The sequence below is a fragment of the Colius striatus genome, chromosome W (assembly GCF_028858725.1).
Source record: "Colius striatus isolate bColStr4 chromosome W, bColStr4.1.hap1, whole genome shotgun sequence".
Classification (NCBI taxonomy): Eukaryota; Metazoa; Chordata; class Aves; order Coliiformes; family Coliidae; genus Colius; species Colius striatus.
Genome location: NC_084789.1, coordinates 16522947 through 16541469, shown reverse-complemented (window position 1 = coordinate 16541469; position 18523 = coordinate 16522947). Strand labels below are relative to the sequence as shown.

The 18523-nt window shown below is 44.6% G+C and overlaps 1 protein-coding gene across 6 annotated transcripts in view; it reads right to left on the bottom strand.

Annotated features, from left to right (window-relative positions):
- Positions 1–18523, bottom strand: part of LOC104552654 (serine/threonine-protein kinase tousled-like 2) — a 46989-nt gene that overhangs the window by 9084 nt on the left and 19382 nt on the right. For 5 of the 6 annotated variants that reach the window (XM_062016656.1, XM_062016660.1, XM_062016659.1 and 2 more), the window contains 10 exons: positions 18144–18239; positions 15330–15422; positions 12909–13019; positions 11262–11398; positions 9884–10036; positions 6631–6697; positions 4675–4772; positions 4265–4346; positions 1833–1924; positions 40–129 (listed from right to left, as the gene is read on the bottom strand). In XM_062016656.1, the coding sequence (XP_061872640.1) occupies positions 40–129; positions 1833–1924; positions 4265–4346; positions 4675–4772; positions 6631–6697; positions 9884–10036; positions 11262–11398; positions 12909–13019; positions 15330–15422; positions 18144–18239 (1019 nt within the window). The remainder of the gene's footprint in view (positions 1–39; positions 130–1832; positions 1925–4264; positions 4347–4674; positions 4773–6630; positions 6698–9883; positions 10037–11261; positions 11399–12908; positions 13020–15329; positions 15423–18143; positions 18240–18523) is intronic. The other variant, XM_062016661.1, reaches the window with a different exon arrangement.

The following is an 18523-nucleotide window of genomic DNA, read 5'->3' as shown; positions in this document are numbered from 1 at the left end:
GGTCAAATGGAGTGAAAAGGACACAGGAAGGTAACTTACGAGTCAGTATCCAGCGAAAAGTAGTCGTATAGCTTAACTATTCGAGGATGATCCAGTTCTTTGTGAATTCTGTACTCTCTACATGCATGTCTGCAAACAGAGAAGCCTGAACATTAGTCACTTGTTTAGCAAATAGCAAACCAAGACATACCACATAGCAAATCAACATCAAGTAAGGCCATGCACTTGATTCAGACACCTTCAGGCAAGCAAACGAGGAACAGTTCTTGACAACCAAAAGAACCTCATAATAAATCCTTAAGGGATCCAAGACAGCAGAAGACACCAAATCAGCATGTTCTACAACAGTTCCATCATGCTCAACAGTCCAGCTGCCCATCTTCAAATGCAGCTTAGTTTGTCCCCAATGACTTGAAGAAAGAAGCTCTCAGCTTTATCTCCGAAGCTGTGTCAAGCAGGCTTTGCTGCCATTCTGCAGAGCTTATCTTACCCAGAGCATCAGGGAGCAAGTGTTAGCAGCACCAAAGGTCTTCCTGTACCTCCCTTCTAGGCCATGACATAACCCTTTCCCATTTGATAAGGGATGTGGGTAAGTATTCTAGGAAGCAAATGGAAGGGGAAGGCTTTCAAGGAGCACAATGCAAGTGTGGACCTGGCAGATGGGCACCAATAATTGGTCCCTACCAGAGCAGAGAGGAGAAGTCATTCATGGAAGAAGCTGGTGCTTCAAAACCATGTGCTGTCACGTTTACACAAAACTCTGTGTGTGTGCACATTTAAAACACTTCTAATCACACACAAACACAGAGTCTTGAGGGCTGGAAGGCACCTGGAAAGCTCATCCAGTGCAACGCCCCTGCCAGAGCAGCACCACCTAGAGTAGGGCACACAGGAACCCATCCAGCTGGGCTTGGGATGTCTCCAGAGAAGGAGACTCCACAGCCCATCTGGGCAGCCCCTTCCAGTGCTCCCTCACCTCAAAAGGGAAGAAATTCTGCCTTGTGTTGCTTTGGAACCTCTTCTGTTCCAGCTTGTACCCATTGCCCCTTGTCCTATCATTGGCCATCACTGAGCACAGCCTGGCTCCAGTCTCCTCACACCCACCCTTGATGTGTTTGTAACATGAATGAGGTCACCCCTCAGGCTCCTCTTCTCCAAGATGCAGAGCCCCAGCTCCCTCAGCCTTTCAGCACAAGGGAGATGCTCCACTCCCTTCAGCATCTCTGTGGCCCTGCACTGAACTCTCTCCAGCAGCTCCCTGTCCTTCTGGAACTGAGGGGCCCAGCACTGGACACAATATTCCAGGTGCAGCCTCAGGAGGGCAGAGCAGAGGGGGAGCAGAACCTCTCTGCACCTCCTGCCCACAGCCCTTCTAATCCAGCCCAGGATGCCATTGGCCTTGTTGGCCATGAGGCCACGTTGCTGGCTCCTGCTCATCCTGCTGCCCACCAGCACCCCCAGCTCCCTTTCCCCTAGCCTGCTCTCTAACAGTTCATTCCCCAGCCTGTGCTGCTGCATGTGGTTGTTCTTTCCCAGATGCAAGACTCTACACTTACCCTTGGTGAATGTCATTGGATGTCTCCCTGCCCAACCCTCCAGCCTGTCCAGGGCTGGTTGAATGACAGCACAGTCTCTGGGGTGTCAGCCACTGCCCCCAATTCAGTATCATCAGCAAATGTGCTGACAGTGCCTCTGTTCCCTCAGCAAGGTCAATGAATAGATTAACCAGCCCCAGTCCCAGCATTGACCCCTGAGGGACTCCACTAGACACAGACCTCCAACTAGACCCTGGAGTTTAAAACCATGGGTGGCTCTTTTCCAGCCTTACTTACTTGTGATAGTTTTCTTTCTTCTCATCCCTCCAGTTTTTATTTAACTGGTGTATTTTCACAGCTACATATCTCTGTTCCGTTAAATCGAATGCCTGGAGAGAGAGGAGTTGAAAAAATAAGTCAGTAGGAATCACAATTTCCAAGTTAGCAGTGTAAGAGCAGACTAAACTAACAAACAAACATCCCTCACCCAGGAAAGAAGTATTAACATATTGAGCAAGGAGCAAAGCCACATTCTGATGTAATTAGTTTCCCTAATGAAACCAAGCAACTCTGAAAACAATTCAATATCCTTGTGCTTTGATCCTACCTTCCCCCCACAGGCTCTGTTGTTAACCCTTACCCTGATATTTTATCACCATAGCTACAATGGGATCAGAAAGGCCAAATGATCAAGGTATAGACAGTTAATCACATTGAGAGACACTGTCACAACTCCCACAAAGCACTGAGCACATTTTCTACACTCAGTTGAACAAAAAACCCACCCAAAATGTAACTCTCCATCTCCAAGGTGTGGGGAATGAACTATTAGAGAGCAGGCGAGGGGAAAGGGAGCTGGGGGTGCTGGTGGGCAGCAGGATGAGCAGGAGCCAGCAACGTGGCCTCGTGGCCAACAAGGCCAACAGCATCCTGGGCTGGATTAGAAGGGCTGTGGGCAGGAGGTGCAGAGAGGTTCTGCTCCCCCTCTGCTCTGCCCTCCTGAGGCTGCACCTGGAATATTGTGTCCAGTGCTGGGCCTCTCAGTTCCAGAAGGACAGGGAGCTGCTGGAGAGAGTTCAGTGCAGGGCCACAGAGATGCTGAAGGGAGTGGAGCATCTCCCTTGTGCTGAAAGGCTGAGGGAGCTGGGGCTCTGCAGCTTGGAGAAGAGGAGCCTGAGGGGTGACCTCATTCATGTTCAAACACATCAAGGGTGGGTGTGAGGAGGCTGGAGCCAGGCTGTGCTCAGTGATGGCCAATGATAGGACAAGGGGCAATGGGTACAAGCTGGAACAGAAGAGGTTCCAAAGCAACACAAGGCAGAATTTCTTCCCTGTTGAGGTGAGGGAGCACTGGAAGGGGCTGCCCAGATGGGCTGTGGAGTCTCCTTCTCTGGAGACATCCCAAGCCCAGCTGGATGGGTTCCTGTGTGCCCTACTCTAGGTGGTGCTGCTCTGGCAGGGGCGTTGCACTGGATGAGCTTTCCAGGTCCCTTCCAACCCTTCGGATTCTCTGATTGGTAGCTCAACTCTCCATCTTGGAGGTCATTTCAGCTCAGTTGGAAGCTGGAGAATCCAATGGTAGAACTGCATAAATCTTGTGCCATATTTTTTTCCCCTTGTTATTTAGGCAGCATTGAAAGAATAGATCATTGCAACTGTGCTCTTAGACAAGTGCAGACATCTCTCAGCTTGTCTGAGAGTGACAACAGCTAATAATTTATAGGATGAAGCAAAAATCTTCTTGTAAGCAGAGCTAAACTGTGTCCATCTCCAAAGCTCTGTGCTCAACACATTGGCCAAGACCTTGGAGAGCAAAGGCTAAGCATCTCTTTGTTTTACTAACACAGTTACAACTCTTCAGCTCAATCAGGTATGAAGCATTCATACCCTCTTACTTTCATTTGTGCAGCCAAAGCTTTCCACTTAGTCAGCAAAGCCTCTAAAGAGCAATTCAGAGTGCTTACATGCATGTTTTTGTCACTACCTGAGCAGTCCAGCTCCCCCCTTTCCTTGGTTTAGGTATCTATTATTGTACTGTTTCAAAATCTTCAGGCACCATGAAGTTTCCAATATTTGCATTGGCATAGTTCATTTCATTGTGGCCAAATTCAACATGAATCCACTACTGCTGGCTACAGATGGGGAATATTTAAGAACTGGAAAGGCTTTAAACAGAAAACTCAAACAGCAAGTACCAAAGTATCACAGGTCTTGGCCATGCAAAAGTGCTGACACAGGAGTAACCCTCAGTTCCAAGGGAATCCCAAGACTGCACACATATACACAGTCTGATACTTTTGAGTGTAAAATAAAGGTACAAGGGGAAAAAAGGCCTTTTATCCCCAGGAAACTAAGGTTTTGCTCTTCTTATAGGAGCTATTTCCTCTTCTCCACAGTGATGTTCAGACCTGCTATGCCATACTCCAACTATCTGAGGTATTGTTGTGTAGCACGTGAAGAAACAACTGGTTTGCATCACCACCTTATCAAACTTGCAGACTTGGTGCCTTATTTTGCAGCAAATCTGACCTCTGAGGCCAAAAGACAGAACCTCAAAAATCTCAAGGCTGCTGTCTAATGCAAGCCAGATGCAACATGTGCTTTGTCCTCTCCCTTTTTCCCCCCTCCACAACCACATACACCATTGAGAAAAACAAGGGTAGAAATGCTGCTTACTGCCACATTTCCCTGCAGATTCAGTTTACACCAGCCTGCCACTTCAAATTTACCTTATATACTTCACTGAAGCCACCTCTACCCAGAAGATGTAGCAACAAATATCTATCATTTAGCGTTGGATGGTCTTTAAATCTGGGAGAGAAAGACACAGCTTAAGGAGATTGAACAGAAAGAATGCTCAATAAATGCCAACCATTGCAAAGGTTAGGAGCAACATTTCTATAGGATGATAGAAACATATTAAGACTGTGTTAACAACTGGTAGATTTGATACTGTTTGATCATATGCAATTGGAAGCCTTTGTCTTACAGGTTGTATCGCTGTGCAACCCCCTCCCCCATAAAAGTGATACATTAAGTTGTAACACCAACTGAAAAGTCAAAAGTTTGTTTCCCCATGCTGAAAGGGACAGATAACACAATGTTTAGACATTTTTGTTGCTGAATCCCACTTGCTTACTGTGAATTATCTTCATTGTGTATCCTTTTCAATTCCCTGATGTGTAGATTTCTAACCCTCTCTAGTCGTTCCAACTCTGCCTGGATCTCTGCTTCTTCCTGCATGAGGGGAAAAACACAAGCTTGGGGTAAGACAGTGCACAGGTGGCATTTCCACTTCACTTACGGAAACGCAAAAGGGAATTCCACTTGGGAATTCCACAGAAGTCCCTGAAAAAGAAGTCTGGGAGATTAGAGAGATGCTCAAAGTCAACTAAGGGTCAGGTGGGAGGTGAAAGGAATGAGAACTGACTGGACAGTTTTGTTTACACCTACACACACAGCCAGGAGCAGATACATCTCCATGCCTTCTTTTTCTGTAATTAAGAAGCCTTGTTGCTCTGCTGCTGCTCCTTTCCTTGATTTAAGGGTTATGAAGCTGTTTGTGTAGGAACTCAGCCTCTGCTGGGCCAAGAGCAAGGAAGAGGGATGTCATGATGCCACATAGGGATGGGGCAGCAGCAGCTGAAAAGGATGTGGAAAGACAACAATGGGTCTTTCTGGAGGTAAATGGTAGAACAGGTCAGAGCATAGCTTAGTGCCATGTGGAAGAGTATGTTTGTAGAGCTGGAAGCACTAATGCCCTCCAACACACCGGATTTCACTTTGTTGTGGACAGGGTTGTAAGCCTCAATTAGAATGTGCACCTTGAGCAGTACCATTTGGTAGAGACGACTCAAGGGACATAGTTACCCGTTTGTCTTGTGCCTCTTGTTCCTTCCCTTCTCAACTTGGTTCTATTTTTAGGCCTAAAGAATGAGTCAGTTTCCGAAAGTGGAGAAAGATAAAGCAGAGTTTCAGACAATACCACAATCCCAGAACATGACTTCATTTTCCTTTCAGGTCTGTTTCCAAACAGATCCCCTCTGTTGCAGGGTGGCCACACCACATGCCAGTAGAGATGGACCTGCAGCTAATCCACTCCAGCAATGAGGAAGCCGAGGAGCAGATATGCCTTTAGCATACTGCTGTGGTTTCAAGCCCAGCCAGCAACTAAGCAACAGCCTGTATCACTTATCTTTACTCACAGGTCAATAAAACAACAGGCAGAGCACCAGAGGGTTCCATGTGTGCATTAACTTGCCCTAAAAAAAACGAGTAGTGGTTCTGAGGCCTTGGGTTCAACTTGTGTGTCAAGGTTAAGACTAAGTGTAGAGCTCAGGCACCACCTGAGAAAAGGGACTCCAGCAATGCATTTGCACACTTCCTCTTTGTTTTGTATGGGAAAGGAAACTCTTTGGCCTTAGCAGAGATCACAACTAATCAAGAAGTAGCAGAAAACATCTGTTTGGGGTTATTTTTTCACTATTTCATTTGTTCAAGTGGCCCAGAAAACTTATTTATAGGTTATTGCAATGACTTGAAAAGGTACCCAACAGCTTATCTAAATGTAACCCCACTTGCAGGTACAGATCCTGCAGGAATCCATCTGCTGGAGAACAAATCTGCATTACAACTACCTACAAATTATCAGTTTCCAAAAGCCCAAGAGATTTGATTGGCTTGTTACTGCTACTGATGGTTACTCGATATAGCAAAGAAATGGTCAAGTGAGTGATAGCTGCAGTTTGTTGTGTCCTGGAGTTTTCTTCCCTTGGTCCATTCCTTCATGTTGCCCTGTATTAGACAGCCCAGCACTAGGCAAGTCATCATGACAGAATGAGATGTATCAAAACAGTGGAACTCCTTGTATGAAATCAGAAGCGTAAAGACACAGAAATCTATTTATTGAAGCAAAGAACGCCTTTCCTGAACACCAGCACCTTGGGAGAAAAATCTGTCTATCCCTTTCATGCCTAAACCCCAAAACCTTCTCAATTCTCAACCAAACTAGTGATCTCTACAGAGAAATGCTGTTGTTCATAAAATATTGTATCAATAAACCTACCCAAAAGGCTTTTCTGCACTTGGTTCTTACCTTTTTAAGATGACCTAGTCGGAGTTTGAAGATCTCCTCCTGTTCGTGGTACTCTGCTAACGTTAACCTGCAGAGACAGAGGCAGCGCAGTGGCTTTCAACACACATCCTCAAGTGAACTGCCTGCACAACACACATCACCAGTGGAAATGACAACCACACAGAGCATGTCAACAGCCCAACAGGAAGCTTTTTAGATACCATAAACCTCAAGCAACAGATTCCTTTCATATCCAAAGTCCCCAATAACATCTGTTTAGGCTAGCAATTGGCTTTTAACAAAGCTGAACCATAATGTAGACATGGGACACTGAAGCATCAGTGTTCCACAGCTTGTTTTGCCATTTCAAGGTTGTTTTAGTGTTTGCAATTTGTAATAGAGGCAGCAAAACGCAAGCCATCTATTCACTCTGTACACCTGGCCATAGCAAGCAGAGCTGTGATGCCCTGGGACTCAGAACTTGTACCTGTTTCAGGGGGTTAATTCCCATTTCATTGATGGCAAATGATGTGTAAAGTTTCCATCCTGGGTGGTTTCACAATGTCTTTCATAGCCAGTGTGCTATGCATGTGTGTATGATTCTATGTAGAACAAAGGCAAAGTACAGTCTTAACACTCAAATGACCCATCCCATTGCTTTGTCAAATGCAACAACATGAAGGTTAGAGCAATGAATCACTAGATTTTCTCACACTAGATTTTCTCCACAATATCAATACAACTGGTTTCAACAGAGGACCAAGTCCTCTGTCCACAGGAACATGACTCCCTGGACAATAAACTGAAGAGGATTCAGCTGATTAAATGCTCATCTTGAAATGCCCCAACTTAGCTCCACTGCTGTTAATACAGAAGGGCCACAGAGCTGAAGTGTTAAAGCAGTTTGTTAGCTGATAAATTTAATGCATAACCCACAAGTTCCCTTTGAAACAATCTTGACCATAAGGAATTGCTTATTACAAACTTCAAGATACATCACAAACCACAGCTGGTACCATAAATCATAGAAACACAGCATGGTAGGGGTTGGAAGGGACTTTTAGAGATCACCCAATCCAACCCCTCTGCTAAAGCAGGTCCCACCTAGATCAGGTCACACAGTTGATAGAAAAGCATGTTGATTCACTTCCTCCAACAGCCTGAAGTTAGATTCAGCCTATTTAAAAGACCCTCCCAAAAGTTCATAAAGTCTTTGCTTGGTGTTGCTGTATAAAGAATAAAAAGACAATTGAATGAAGCAGCAACGAGTTTCTCCCATATTCATGTGCACAAATGAAATCCAGGGCTAAATATCAACAGTCTGCTCATTAAGCAAGGGATGTAATGAGTACCACCAGGCTAACACTGCCCAAAATAGCTGTTAGCAGCAAGCACTACAAAAGTCAAGGAGGGGGGAGGATGTCCGAGATGAACATTGCCTTGATTCACAGTCACATGTTTGAAATCCACTACTTCTAATGCAGCTGAAGATTGCCCAACTTGCCCTAAACCACCTCAACAAACCACAGCAGATGAATCTTCCCCAATGAAAAACTTTGTTTCCATTTGAAACTAGAAACTAGTTTCAATTAGCATCATGGGATCTTCCTCTCTCCTTTTTAAGGCACAGCAACAAGCATGAAACAAAGAGGAACTAAGAAATTCAAATGAAGGAATTTGGCTGGCTGCTTCTCATTCAACTTTTAGAAACAGATTCAATTTGCCTCAAAAGAACCTCTGGAAGAATTCAACTAGAAAAGAAAACCCTATAACCACTCCAAAAATCAGATTTCATACCTGATACACCTCAGTCCAAATGCATTTACAGGATAACTAATCATTAAGTAGTCAGCACAAGCTTCAGCTGACTTGCAAAACCAATGTTTTCATAAGCTAAATGACTCTACATGAACCACATTCATCCACTGGCAAAGTAGGTGTTTTAATCAAGGATCCCACAAGAAGCTCTTTGAAATCACAAAGATAAAAGCCTGGAAATATATCAGCAAAGGATGATAAAGCAGCAAGAAACCCAGAAGTAAAACAAAAAGACCTTCTGAAGAACTCACATTTCAGCTGCACCAGTCTGCTGGGGGAAAACCTCCTTCTAGAAATGGGGGAAACTCTCATCCTGGCCCTTCAAACAAAGGTTATCACAATGAACTCACAGACACTGCATTTCCTTCTCCAAACCCAATCTGTGATGGAAAAGGATTGCTTGAAAACTTGATTTAGTTCTTTCAAAGCCAGAATGAGAGGGAAATGTCTCTATTCAAGCTACTTATCTGAAGAATGCACACAGTTCCCTCCAATGCAACATACCTGATGTTCAGGCACTACCCTGGATGCTGAGAGCACTCTGAACATCAGATTCACTGCTCTGACTGCAAAAGGCAGAGAGAGATTTTTTGCTTCACATGTACTTTTAAAGACCAAGACCAAGGATTCCAAAGACTCCAGGAACTCTGAGGTCAAATCACGGCCAGGAGATTTAACAAGATGTGCAAGATGAAAAGTGTAATTGAGAGTGATGCTATTAGCCAGCAGCAATCAAGTGAAGACTGGGAAGGAAAGTGGTGGAAGGGAAAGTGTCTGATTTAACATGCAACTCACAATGAATTCCAGACCAATAATGTTCTCCATTTCTTGTGAAACACAGCTTTCCTCTCTAAGAACATCAGGGCTCTTAAAGCATCACTAACTTGTAAAGAGATAGGGAGAAATGACCAAATCTTCTGTGAGAAGAGAGCAGCACTTCAACTACCTTTCCATTTCTCTGCCTTGGGTACGTGTGAAGGGCTGTTTGGAGATCCAGGTCAATGCTTAAGGCACTGTTCTCTATAGACAGCACCTTGTTTCCTTCAGTTAACTGTTTGGAAAGCTTCACCAAACAGTGAAATATGGAAATAAAGGCTCTTAAATGTATACAAACTGCTTTTTTTCCCCCTCTTAAAAGCAAGCACCAGTGATACTAAAAGCCATTGTGAAGTTGCAACACAGAAGACAGATCACTTTTCAACAAGAACCACTCAAGAAGTTGTTGCATTCAGGAAAGAAAAATGAAGTTCAGCTCATCCAAAACCTGGACTCAGCAATGTTCCTTCTTTTACTCCAACTATTTAGAACCACAGCCAGCTGTTGCTGAATGCCAGGCTGATTGCACAACATCCATTTGTGCATGCAGTGAAGCCTAGAGGCAAAGCTAACATTCCATTTCCCACTAGATGATGTTTTGTGCTGGAACACGATGCACAGAGGCAGGCAGGCAACTTACGTTTCATTTTCTGCTCCGTTGGTCTTGTTCTTGCGCTGTTTTTGCTCGTTGCTTGCTGGAGGGGTCTGACCCATTGCAGGTGGCTTTCGTTTTGCTAACATTTTCCTTTGTCTTTCTATTTCTTCTCGTTGGGAATTTATCCTTTCTTGTTGTCTGCGATGAAGAGAGGAGAAATAAAAGCACTCCAATCAAGCAGACAGCTGTGTGTAACTTGTTTGTTGTTAACAGCAGTGAATTTCCAATCAGAAGGTTGGAAGACTGGGAACAAAAGCTGCTTGTACAGAAAGAAAAAGGGGATGTGCCAAATATTATGACTCAAGATTCTTAAAGGTGTTTTGGTTTTTACATATAAGGTGATTCTTTTTCTGCCTCCTCCCCCTTCCAGAAACCTTTCAGTAAGTGAAAGGCTTTATTCATGCAGTGGATATCCAAAACCAGCCAGGGATCACTGACTTTCCACACACTTTTTCCTAGAAGGCTCTGTTCTCAAGACTTCACTGTTAAAAAAAGTAACTCCTGAAGCCTGGCACTGTCTGAGAAGGTATCCTTATCCTTCAAGGGTACAGTTGAACTATCCTCAGTCCTCTGAAACACAACTGACACCATTCCCAAGTTCACTAAGAAAACAGACAGTCCTCTGAGATGAAAAGTCTACCTTAAAACATTTTTACAGTGATAAAAGCACTCTTGAAATCTCAAGCCTAAATGATTTGAGCATTTGCATACTTCATTCACTCTTTAAAAGAGACTGAAGGGAAAGACTGCAGAAGTATTTCTTCCATGTCTTAAAGCACTAAGGATGAATGATGAAGTCCTTAATCTGTGCCTAACAAGAGCTGCACCTCCTTTGTCAGACTACAGAGAAGTGAGATAATTTTAAAGGATTGCCACATAACATTTTCTAATGCAATTCATTTGCCATGTCCTACTTCAAGGTCTAGGCCAGGTGGGAATCGACTGGCTATTTCCATTAACATCTTGCATAAAAGGGGTCTCTCATCTTCATTTCCAGGTTTCTGCAGACCCTGTGATCCCTGTTACCAGGAGGCAAAATAGTTAAATAGTATGGATTTTCTCTTTTAAGCTTCTCTGCTTTAAAAGAAAAAGCTAATTAGCTTTCCTTGACTAATAAATGCAAATAACATCAACTGACTTGAGATGCACATGAGAGTTTAATTCACCCCTGCACCCCAAGCACCAACTCAAACTCCTCCCCCCCCCCCCCCCCGTTGTCAAGGAGCTGAGCTCCTATCTGATCCTTTCACGCATCACTCACGGCCATCCTCAAGTTTTACATGCAAGACATCACACATAAACAACTTGTAGATGTTCTGTTTCTGCCTCTGAAGTTTCAAGACAAGCCTGTTTTGGCCCTCACTTGATGAGGTTCTGGAAGGCATAACCATCTGTCCACTGCTCAGTGAAAGAAGCCCCGTGTCGCACCGTGGTGAAGTGACCTAGCCTCAATCGATCCTGCATGCTCTTATCTCTGCAGGCCATCTTCTCCTGTTTTGACTGAAAACAAAGAGAAACACACACATCAAAATATACAGCCATAAATTAACAGCCAAGAGCTGTGCTGGGTTTGAAATCACTGTCAGTTCCTAAGGCTTTCTATTGTCTCTTATCTGAAATCCAGCTGAAGAGAATCTGATCAGGTAATCCGACTCCCTCCTTTGGGGCATTTCAGTCTCACCTTTCTTTCCCCACAGCAGTTTGGGCAGCTCATCCATTCTATCATCACTTAAAAGCAGCCTAACAGTAGGATGACAACTATCCCTTTGTATCAGTAGCTTATCTAGACTCCAGACTGATCAAGCCCTTCATTCAACCAGGAGCTGAAGGAAGAAAATACACTCTGGATCTACTTCAGAGCAAGATAAAGTTATCAGCCACTTTTGTGAAGTGACACAATCTCAGTTAGATCACTAACATCCCTAAAAACTGGTAATAGTGTCTGCCAAGGAGTGTTTCTGGTGAGTCAGAGGCCTGAGATGAGAGCAGCAAAGTTTCAGCCACTTAAGACTAAATAGAATCGATTGAATCCTGTTGGTTGGAAAAGACCTTTAAGATCATCAAGTCCAACCACTGCCAACCAGCAAAGCTCCTCTCTGGAGCTCTACATCACCTCTCTGAATGCCAAATCTACCTAACATCTAGCCCTCTCAGAAAGGGGAGTCCCATTCAGACAAACAACAACCAGTTCTGTGACCAAATCAGCTCAAACAAAGTGCATGTACTGCTCAGCACCCTGGTACTTTTGCCCACCCAATGCCCAGAAACAATAGGTGGAATTGGCCGAAAGGTGAAAGAGCAATTAAAGCCTCACATTGTTTAACCATCAGGCTGGAGGCTGGGAAACAGCAACCTGGCACTTTCCCCAGTGTCTTTAATGTGTTGAGTGTTAGACAAAGCAACAACCTCCAACTTTGCCAAGTGAAGGAAGGGAAGTAATCACTTGTCCAGGTCACAGAAAATATCTGGCAATTAGACAGCACAATGGGATACTGCTCCTGTATTGCCAGAGCTGGATTATGTTGCTTTAGGTGTATGAGTTCCTAAAACTACTGCTGCATTTAGAGCTCAGACTTAAGAAAGGGAGATAACATTGTTAAGACTGTGAAAAGCAACCAAACCAACACATCCTCAACCATTACACTTTTAGGATTATGTTCTTATTTGCAGAGAAATAATCAACTCAGGACACAATTCCAGTTGGCTGTTCTCACGAAACCATGGGAGCAGTTTTTCTCTGCTCAAAAGATGATAAGTTGTCAACTGTGACTGCAGAGATGTGGAAAAACCACTTTTCACACAGAATCTGAAGGGTTGGAAGGGACTTTGAAAGCTCATCCAGTCCAACCCCCCTAGCCAGAACAGGACCACCTAGAGTAGGGCACACAGGAACTCGTCCAGGTGGGAAGAGGCTGTGGCACAACAAATACATGAAAGATCAGTCATCAGTATGAGAGAGAAATTACGTTGTTACCTTTACTAACTCTTCCGTTATCAATCCCCTGCTTACCTTCTCTATAAGAAGCTTCTTGCTCATTGTTACACATCTATTCAACCGCTCTTTGTACTTCTCCAGCATCTTTTGCTGTTCATCTATCTGCCGTCTCAAATCACAGTTGGCCTAAAAGTGAACAGAGGAGAAAAGCCTTTGACTTTAAACCATTCCAAGAGCCAAACAAAGCAACAACTAGAGAGAGGTTTCTCCAGTTAGCTCTAGGCATCAGATTAAAGCAAGCAAAAAGCAGCAGGGTATAAGACTAGGTTTCCCCTTAGCAAAATATCCAAGCCAAGCTCTTCAAGTTTTAACCCACTCAGATCTTAATATCCCTCTAGAATAAGGCAGTGCTATCATCCTGGCTTTCACATACAGGAATTAAGGTACAAAGAGACTAAACACAAGCAAAAGGAAAAACAATTAAGACCTTGACACAGATCCTGAGTCTCAAAAATAACTTAGTCATCCCTGGACCATCCTCCCTCTTCAGCTATAAGACCGGGAGAGGAAAAGGATGGGGGTAATTCCTTTTGCACTTTCAATGAAATGCTTATTAGAGTTATCATCCATCATCAGTGCTACAACTGACTGCTCCCAGCAACAGTTGCTGTTTCTACCACCACCACAGCATCCAGCAGGATTTTACATGGAGTCATTGGCATTGAGAAGTTAAATTGAACCATCCCCCTCCATTTCAACCAAGTCTGGCTTCCGATTAAACAAAACACTTACAAAAAGATCTATTTCCTGGTCCATGGATTGTGTTCTGAAAACCCACAGTGCCTCTGCATGTCTATCCAAGCCCTTTTAGGTGGCTGAGACCAGACACACACACACACACAGCCTTCCCTCTTCTCCCTTTAATGTGTTTCCTAAGCCTTTTCAACACATTGTGAGTGATGCCTCTCTGGCTGATGAAAGTGAAATCAATTCCAAGTTCTCTTGATTGCGAAGGTATTTCTCTTTTACTGGAGAATGCTAATGAGTTAAGAGAAGCTTTATTCTTTCAGGCTGACCAAAAGATGTTCTCCTCATCTCTATATGTATCACTGACTCATGAATGAGCACTTCAGAATACAGCTTCCCAGTCTACTGAGAGGCAAAACACAGAGGCAGCTCCTCAGTACTTACAAGAGGGGAATAATTCTGAAGAGGAACATGTCAGGTTCAGAAGCAAAAGACATAAACAAAGGCCAAAATGTGGTGAGGACACAAACACCTGAGCTACAATAACTCTGCACCGTATAGCCAGACAGCAGAGTGTGGGGGTTGGAAGGGACCTTTAGAGCTCATGCATTCCAACCCCCCTGCACAAGCAGATCCCACCTAGATCAGGTCACACAGGAACGTGTCCAGGTGGGTCTTGAAGAGCTCCAAGGAAGGAGCCTCCACACCCTCCCTGGGCAGCCTGGGCCAGGGCTCCCTCATCTCACACTGAAACAGTTTGGCCTTATGTTTAAATGGAACTGTTTGTGTTCCAGCTTCATCCCATCACCTCTTGTCCTGTCACCAGATACAACAGAAAAAAAGTGCTGCCCCAACCTCCTGACACCCACCATTGAGCTATTGGTCAATATGAATGAGATCCCCCCTCAGTCTCCTCTTCTCCAGACTAAACAGCCCCAGGGCCCACAGCCTTTCCTCAGCAGGAAGATGCTCCAGTGCCCTGAGCATCTTGGTGGCCCTGTGCTGGCCTCTCTCCAGCACTTCCCTATCCCTCTGCAGCTGGGGAGCCCACAACTGGACACAGGACTCCAGATGAGGCCTCAGCAGATGTGGCAGAGCAGAAGGGAAGCAGAACCTCCCTGGCCCTGCTGCCCACACTCTGCTGGATGCCCCCAGGCTGCCATTGGCTTCTTGCCCACGAGGGCACGTTGCTGGCTCATGGTCAGTTTATTATCCCCCAGCACTGCCAGGTCTCTCTCCTTGAGCTGCTCTCCAGCAGGTCACCCCTAGCCTGGCCTGCTGCAGGGGGTTGTTCCTCCTCAGCTGCAGGACTCTGCCCTTGCCCTTGTTGAAGCTCAGCAGGTTCCTCTGTGCCCAACTCTCCAGCTGGTTGAGATCTGGCTGACTGGCAGCACAGCCTCTGGTGAATCAGCCAGTCCTCCCAGTTTGGTGCCAGCAGGGCACTTGCTGAGGGTCCCTCTGTGCCCTCACCCAGGTGCTTGATGAAGATGTTGACCAAGATCAGCTTCAGAACCCATCCCTGTGCAACTCCAGTGGCCACAGGCCACACTCACAGCTACAGTGCTTGTGGATTCAAGCAGGCCCAACATCTACAAGCTAATTCTCTTGTAATTAAGGGATGACTGCATTTGATTTGCCTTGCAAGTGTTAGTTTTCCAAACAGCATACAACAGAAAAGCCTGGCTACCACATGCATTTTAAGTGTTTTTAAATAGCAGCTTAGAGGTGTGTCCCACTTGAAATACTTACTCTTAATAAATCATCTATCCTGCCCTCCTTCTTCTCCAAGTCAGAGTTCTTACTGTTTTCTAGTGCAGATATTTTTTCCATTGTGAGGTCAGACTGTAAGGGACAAAAAAAATGAAATCACCATAAACCACACTGAAGAAAAATAGATATGATTTCAGATAGTCAGCATGTAACATCACAGTGTGACTCTGCTCTGGTCTGAACAGTGAGGTTCAAGAAGGAAGGACTCATTCCCTGCAGCTTAGCAGTCAGGGGAAGAACTTTCTCCATTCTTCTTATTGCATGGTAGGTATCAGTCAAGATGCTCTGGAGAACACAAACTAGGGATGTGTAGTAAAGGGCTGCAATATCCTCAGTGCCCTGCAAAGTCTGGTTTGATATACTTGTGTTCTGTCTACTCCTTGGTGGGCTCTAACATTCAGTTGTCCTTTCCTACAGTGCACCAATAGCTTGTATAAGAAAAAGACTCATCCCAACTCTCAGCTGAACTGTCAAAGCTATGAGCTCTTTCATGGACAGAATCACCTGCCACACAAAGGTCAGTATCTGGGGGTTTTTAAGGTGGTCTTGACAGAAAACACAGGTCCTCATTTTCACCTACCAGATAGTCAGCAGGAATATTAGGCACAAGCTTTAGTTTCTGACAAACTGATGTATTAGTGATCACTAGGGACAAGAGTTTTCTAGTACTCCAGTGAAACTTAGTTGGAAAGTTTTATGGGGTGCAGCTTATCTCAAATACCTTCAGCAATGAAGTGAGTTACATCCAGGAACAGAAGACAACAGACATATAATCTATTCTCTAGCAGTAGGAATATTTCCAGCTCATCAGTCTCATTAATAGGTGGGGAAGGAATCAGTATGTACATCAACACAGCATCTAAACCACCCAAGTCAACAAAAGTGAATCTCTCTCTCTGACTACATCCACAGCTTGCTGGCAAGCAACTATGTTGGTTCTGAGAAGAGTTAGCAGAGACTTACCTGGGGAGTTGGGACATAACTGTTCTCCACATCTCAGGCTTGCCTGGAAGCTAACACCATAAAGAGACAAACCTGTCTGACTGTTGCTTCCCTACATATGCCCAGTATGGGAAAAGGTCAAAAAGGACACCTGCCAGCATTGAACATCAAGCAAGATGAGCCTAAATCCCAAAAGACAAAGAGAAGGGCTTGGGCAGGTCACCTTCCTTCTGCCTAACTTGGTTTATGCTTCCCAACAGCCTGGAGGAAGCATGTGTGACAAGCTTTTGTCACTGAGCAAGGAGCAGGCTGTCTGTTGAAAGCCAAAGTTACATCCACTCAGCCAAGCAGCAGGAAATGTGTTTTAGTTAAGTTCCTTTGCCAAATGCAGATGCTTGCACTGGCTCAGGTGAAGTCACATTTCAGGAGGCACATTCTTACCCATGGCTTCATCACAACTCACCTTGTCTCAGAGCTCTTGGAGGGCCCTAGCACTGACTGAAAAGGCAAAGAATGTCATGCTCATTCTGACTTGCTTTTGTCATTTGCCAGAAGTGATTCAAACTGGAAATCACTGAGGGCTGATTTACTTATTTAAACTCCAAACAGGTTTGGAAGGGACAAACAAGAAGGTACACACATCCTCTCATCATTCAGCTAAGTCTCTTCCTAGATTAAGCACAGGAGAAAAGAAAACCATCTTGCTCAGTTCACATGGGATCCACTGTCTTAAGTGTGGGTGTTGGGATAGCAAAGACTGAAAGGTATCTCTGGCAGGTTCTTGAGTTATGGCATCATTCTCATCCAAGAATTCTCCATGCACTAAACAAGAAACAGGGATCTTCACAAGACCAGCATTTTAACAATACAGACAACAAATGTGATCCTAGTGACACAGGAGAACTCAGACTTGAGCTAGTGAGCATCCCCAGAGCTAGGACTGCTGCTCTTGAGGCACAAAGAACTTGTACCACCTGCTGGGGAGAGGGAGAATGAACTTCTCTCAGCAATGAAATCATCCCTGACAGAGATTGATGTGAGAAAATGATTGACCCAAAAGTGTTGAAAAGTCATTCAAGGGAAGGGTCAGTCACAGAGGCATCAGAAATGAAAATCTGAAGAAGATTAAAAGCAGGCTTGGAGAAGAAATAAGCAAAGTGCATGGCAGGTAAAGCTGAACATCCTTATGAGCAACAGAAGATGACAGAGCTAAATGTAAATCTCTCCACAAAGCCACAAGAATCTTAACAATTAAAAGCACCAAATAGACAGCAGGACAGTAAAAAGAGCTACTCCTTGACTTCAGGCCAGTGCAGTTGCTGAGAGGCACTATCAGGAACACACCTTGACAGGACAAACTATTCCATGGGTGTAAGCTGCAGAGGTCAAAGAACTCCCAGCTAGACTGGGGATATTTGTACTGCATGCAGTGTGGACCCATCCCATAACCCAGCACTTTAACAGAGGCATTCACAACTATCACCCAGGTTTCCTTCATGTCTTCACTTAGAGAGAGAGAAAGGAAGAACACTCCTGATACAACAGAACTGAAACAGGCAGAGTCAAAGGTGCTCCTCTCCTGAGCACATTTTACATGCAGCTGAAGACCTGCCCACAGCATTGACACAGGAAAGCCTCAGGAACAGATTGGACAAACTCCAGTAGCAGCAGCTGAAAGCATCTTTTATGGGATAAGGAACAAAGTTTGGAGTGATTCACTTCAATCAGCAGTTACAGACCGAGTTAGGACTACTGTCTCTTTTTACTAGCAATGTATTTCCTACAAGTTGGACCCTCTGGCATCAAGCTTCAATCTCACATCCATAAGATGTAGCATCTAGTGAGCTATACCTGTGACTGTTTGTGCTGGATGGAAATCTGTTTTTGGGAAGTGCAGGAATGTTCAGTGTTCCCTGATCCAGTAGAAGATGGGCTGCCTTGCTGGGCCTGTAAAAGAAAGTTAGTGTATTGTTATATGCTCCTCAGCATGATCACTAGTGCCCATGCAGACACACTTATCTTGACATGGGAGGTGCAGCCTGGCCTGGGTACCATATTTATCATGTTAAGGTTTAAGAAAAAGCTCTAGAGATTTAGTTCAGTAAAAACAAGAGAGTCAGTTTCTTTAAAGAAGCCTGGTCCAACCTGCTAAAAGAAAAAGCTTTTAAGCCTAATAGATTTCATGTCAGCTGAGATTAAGCAAAGCCAAAACAAACACTTTCTCAGGGCAA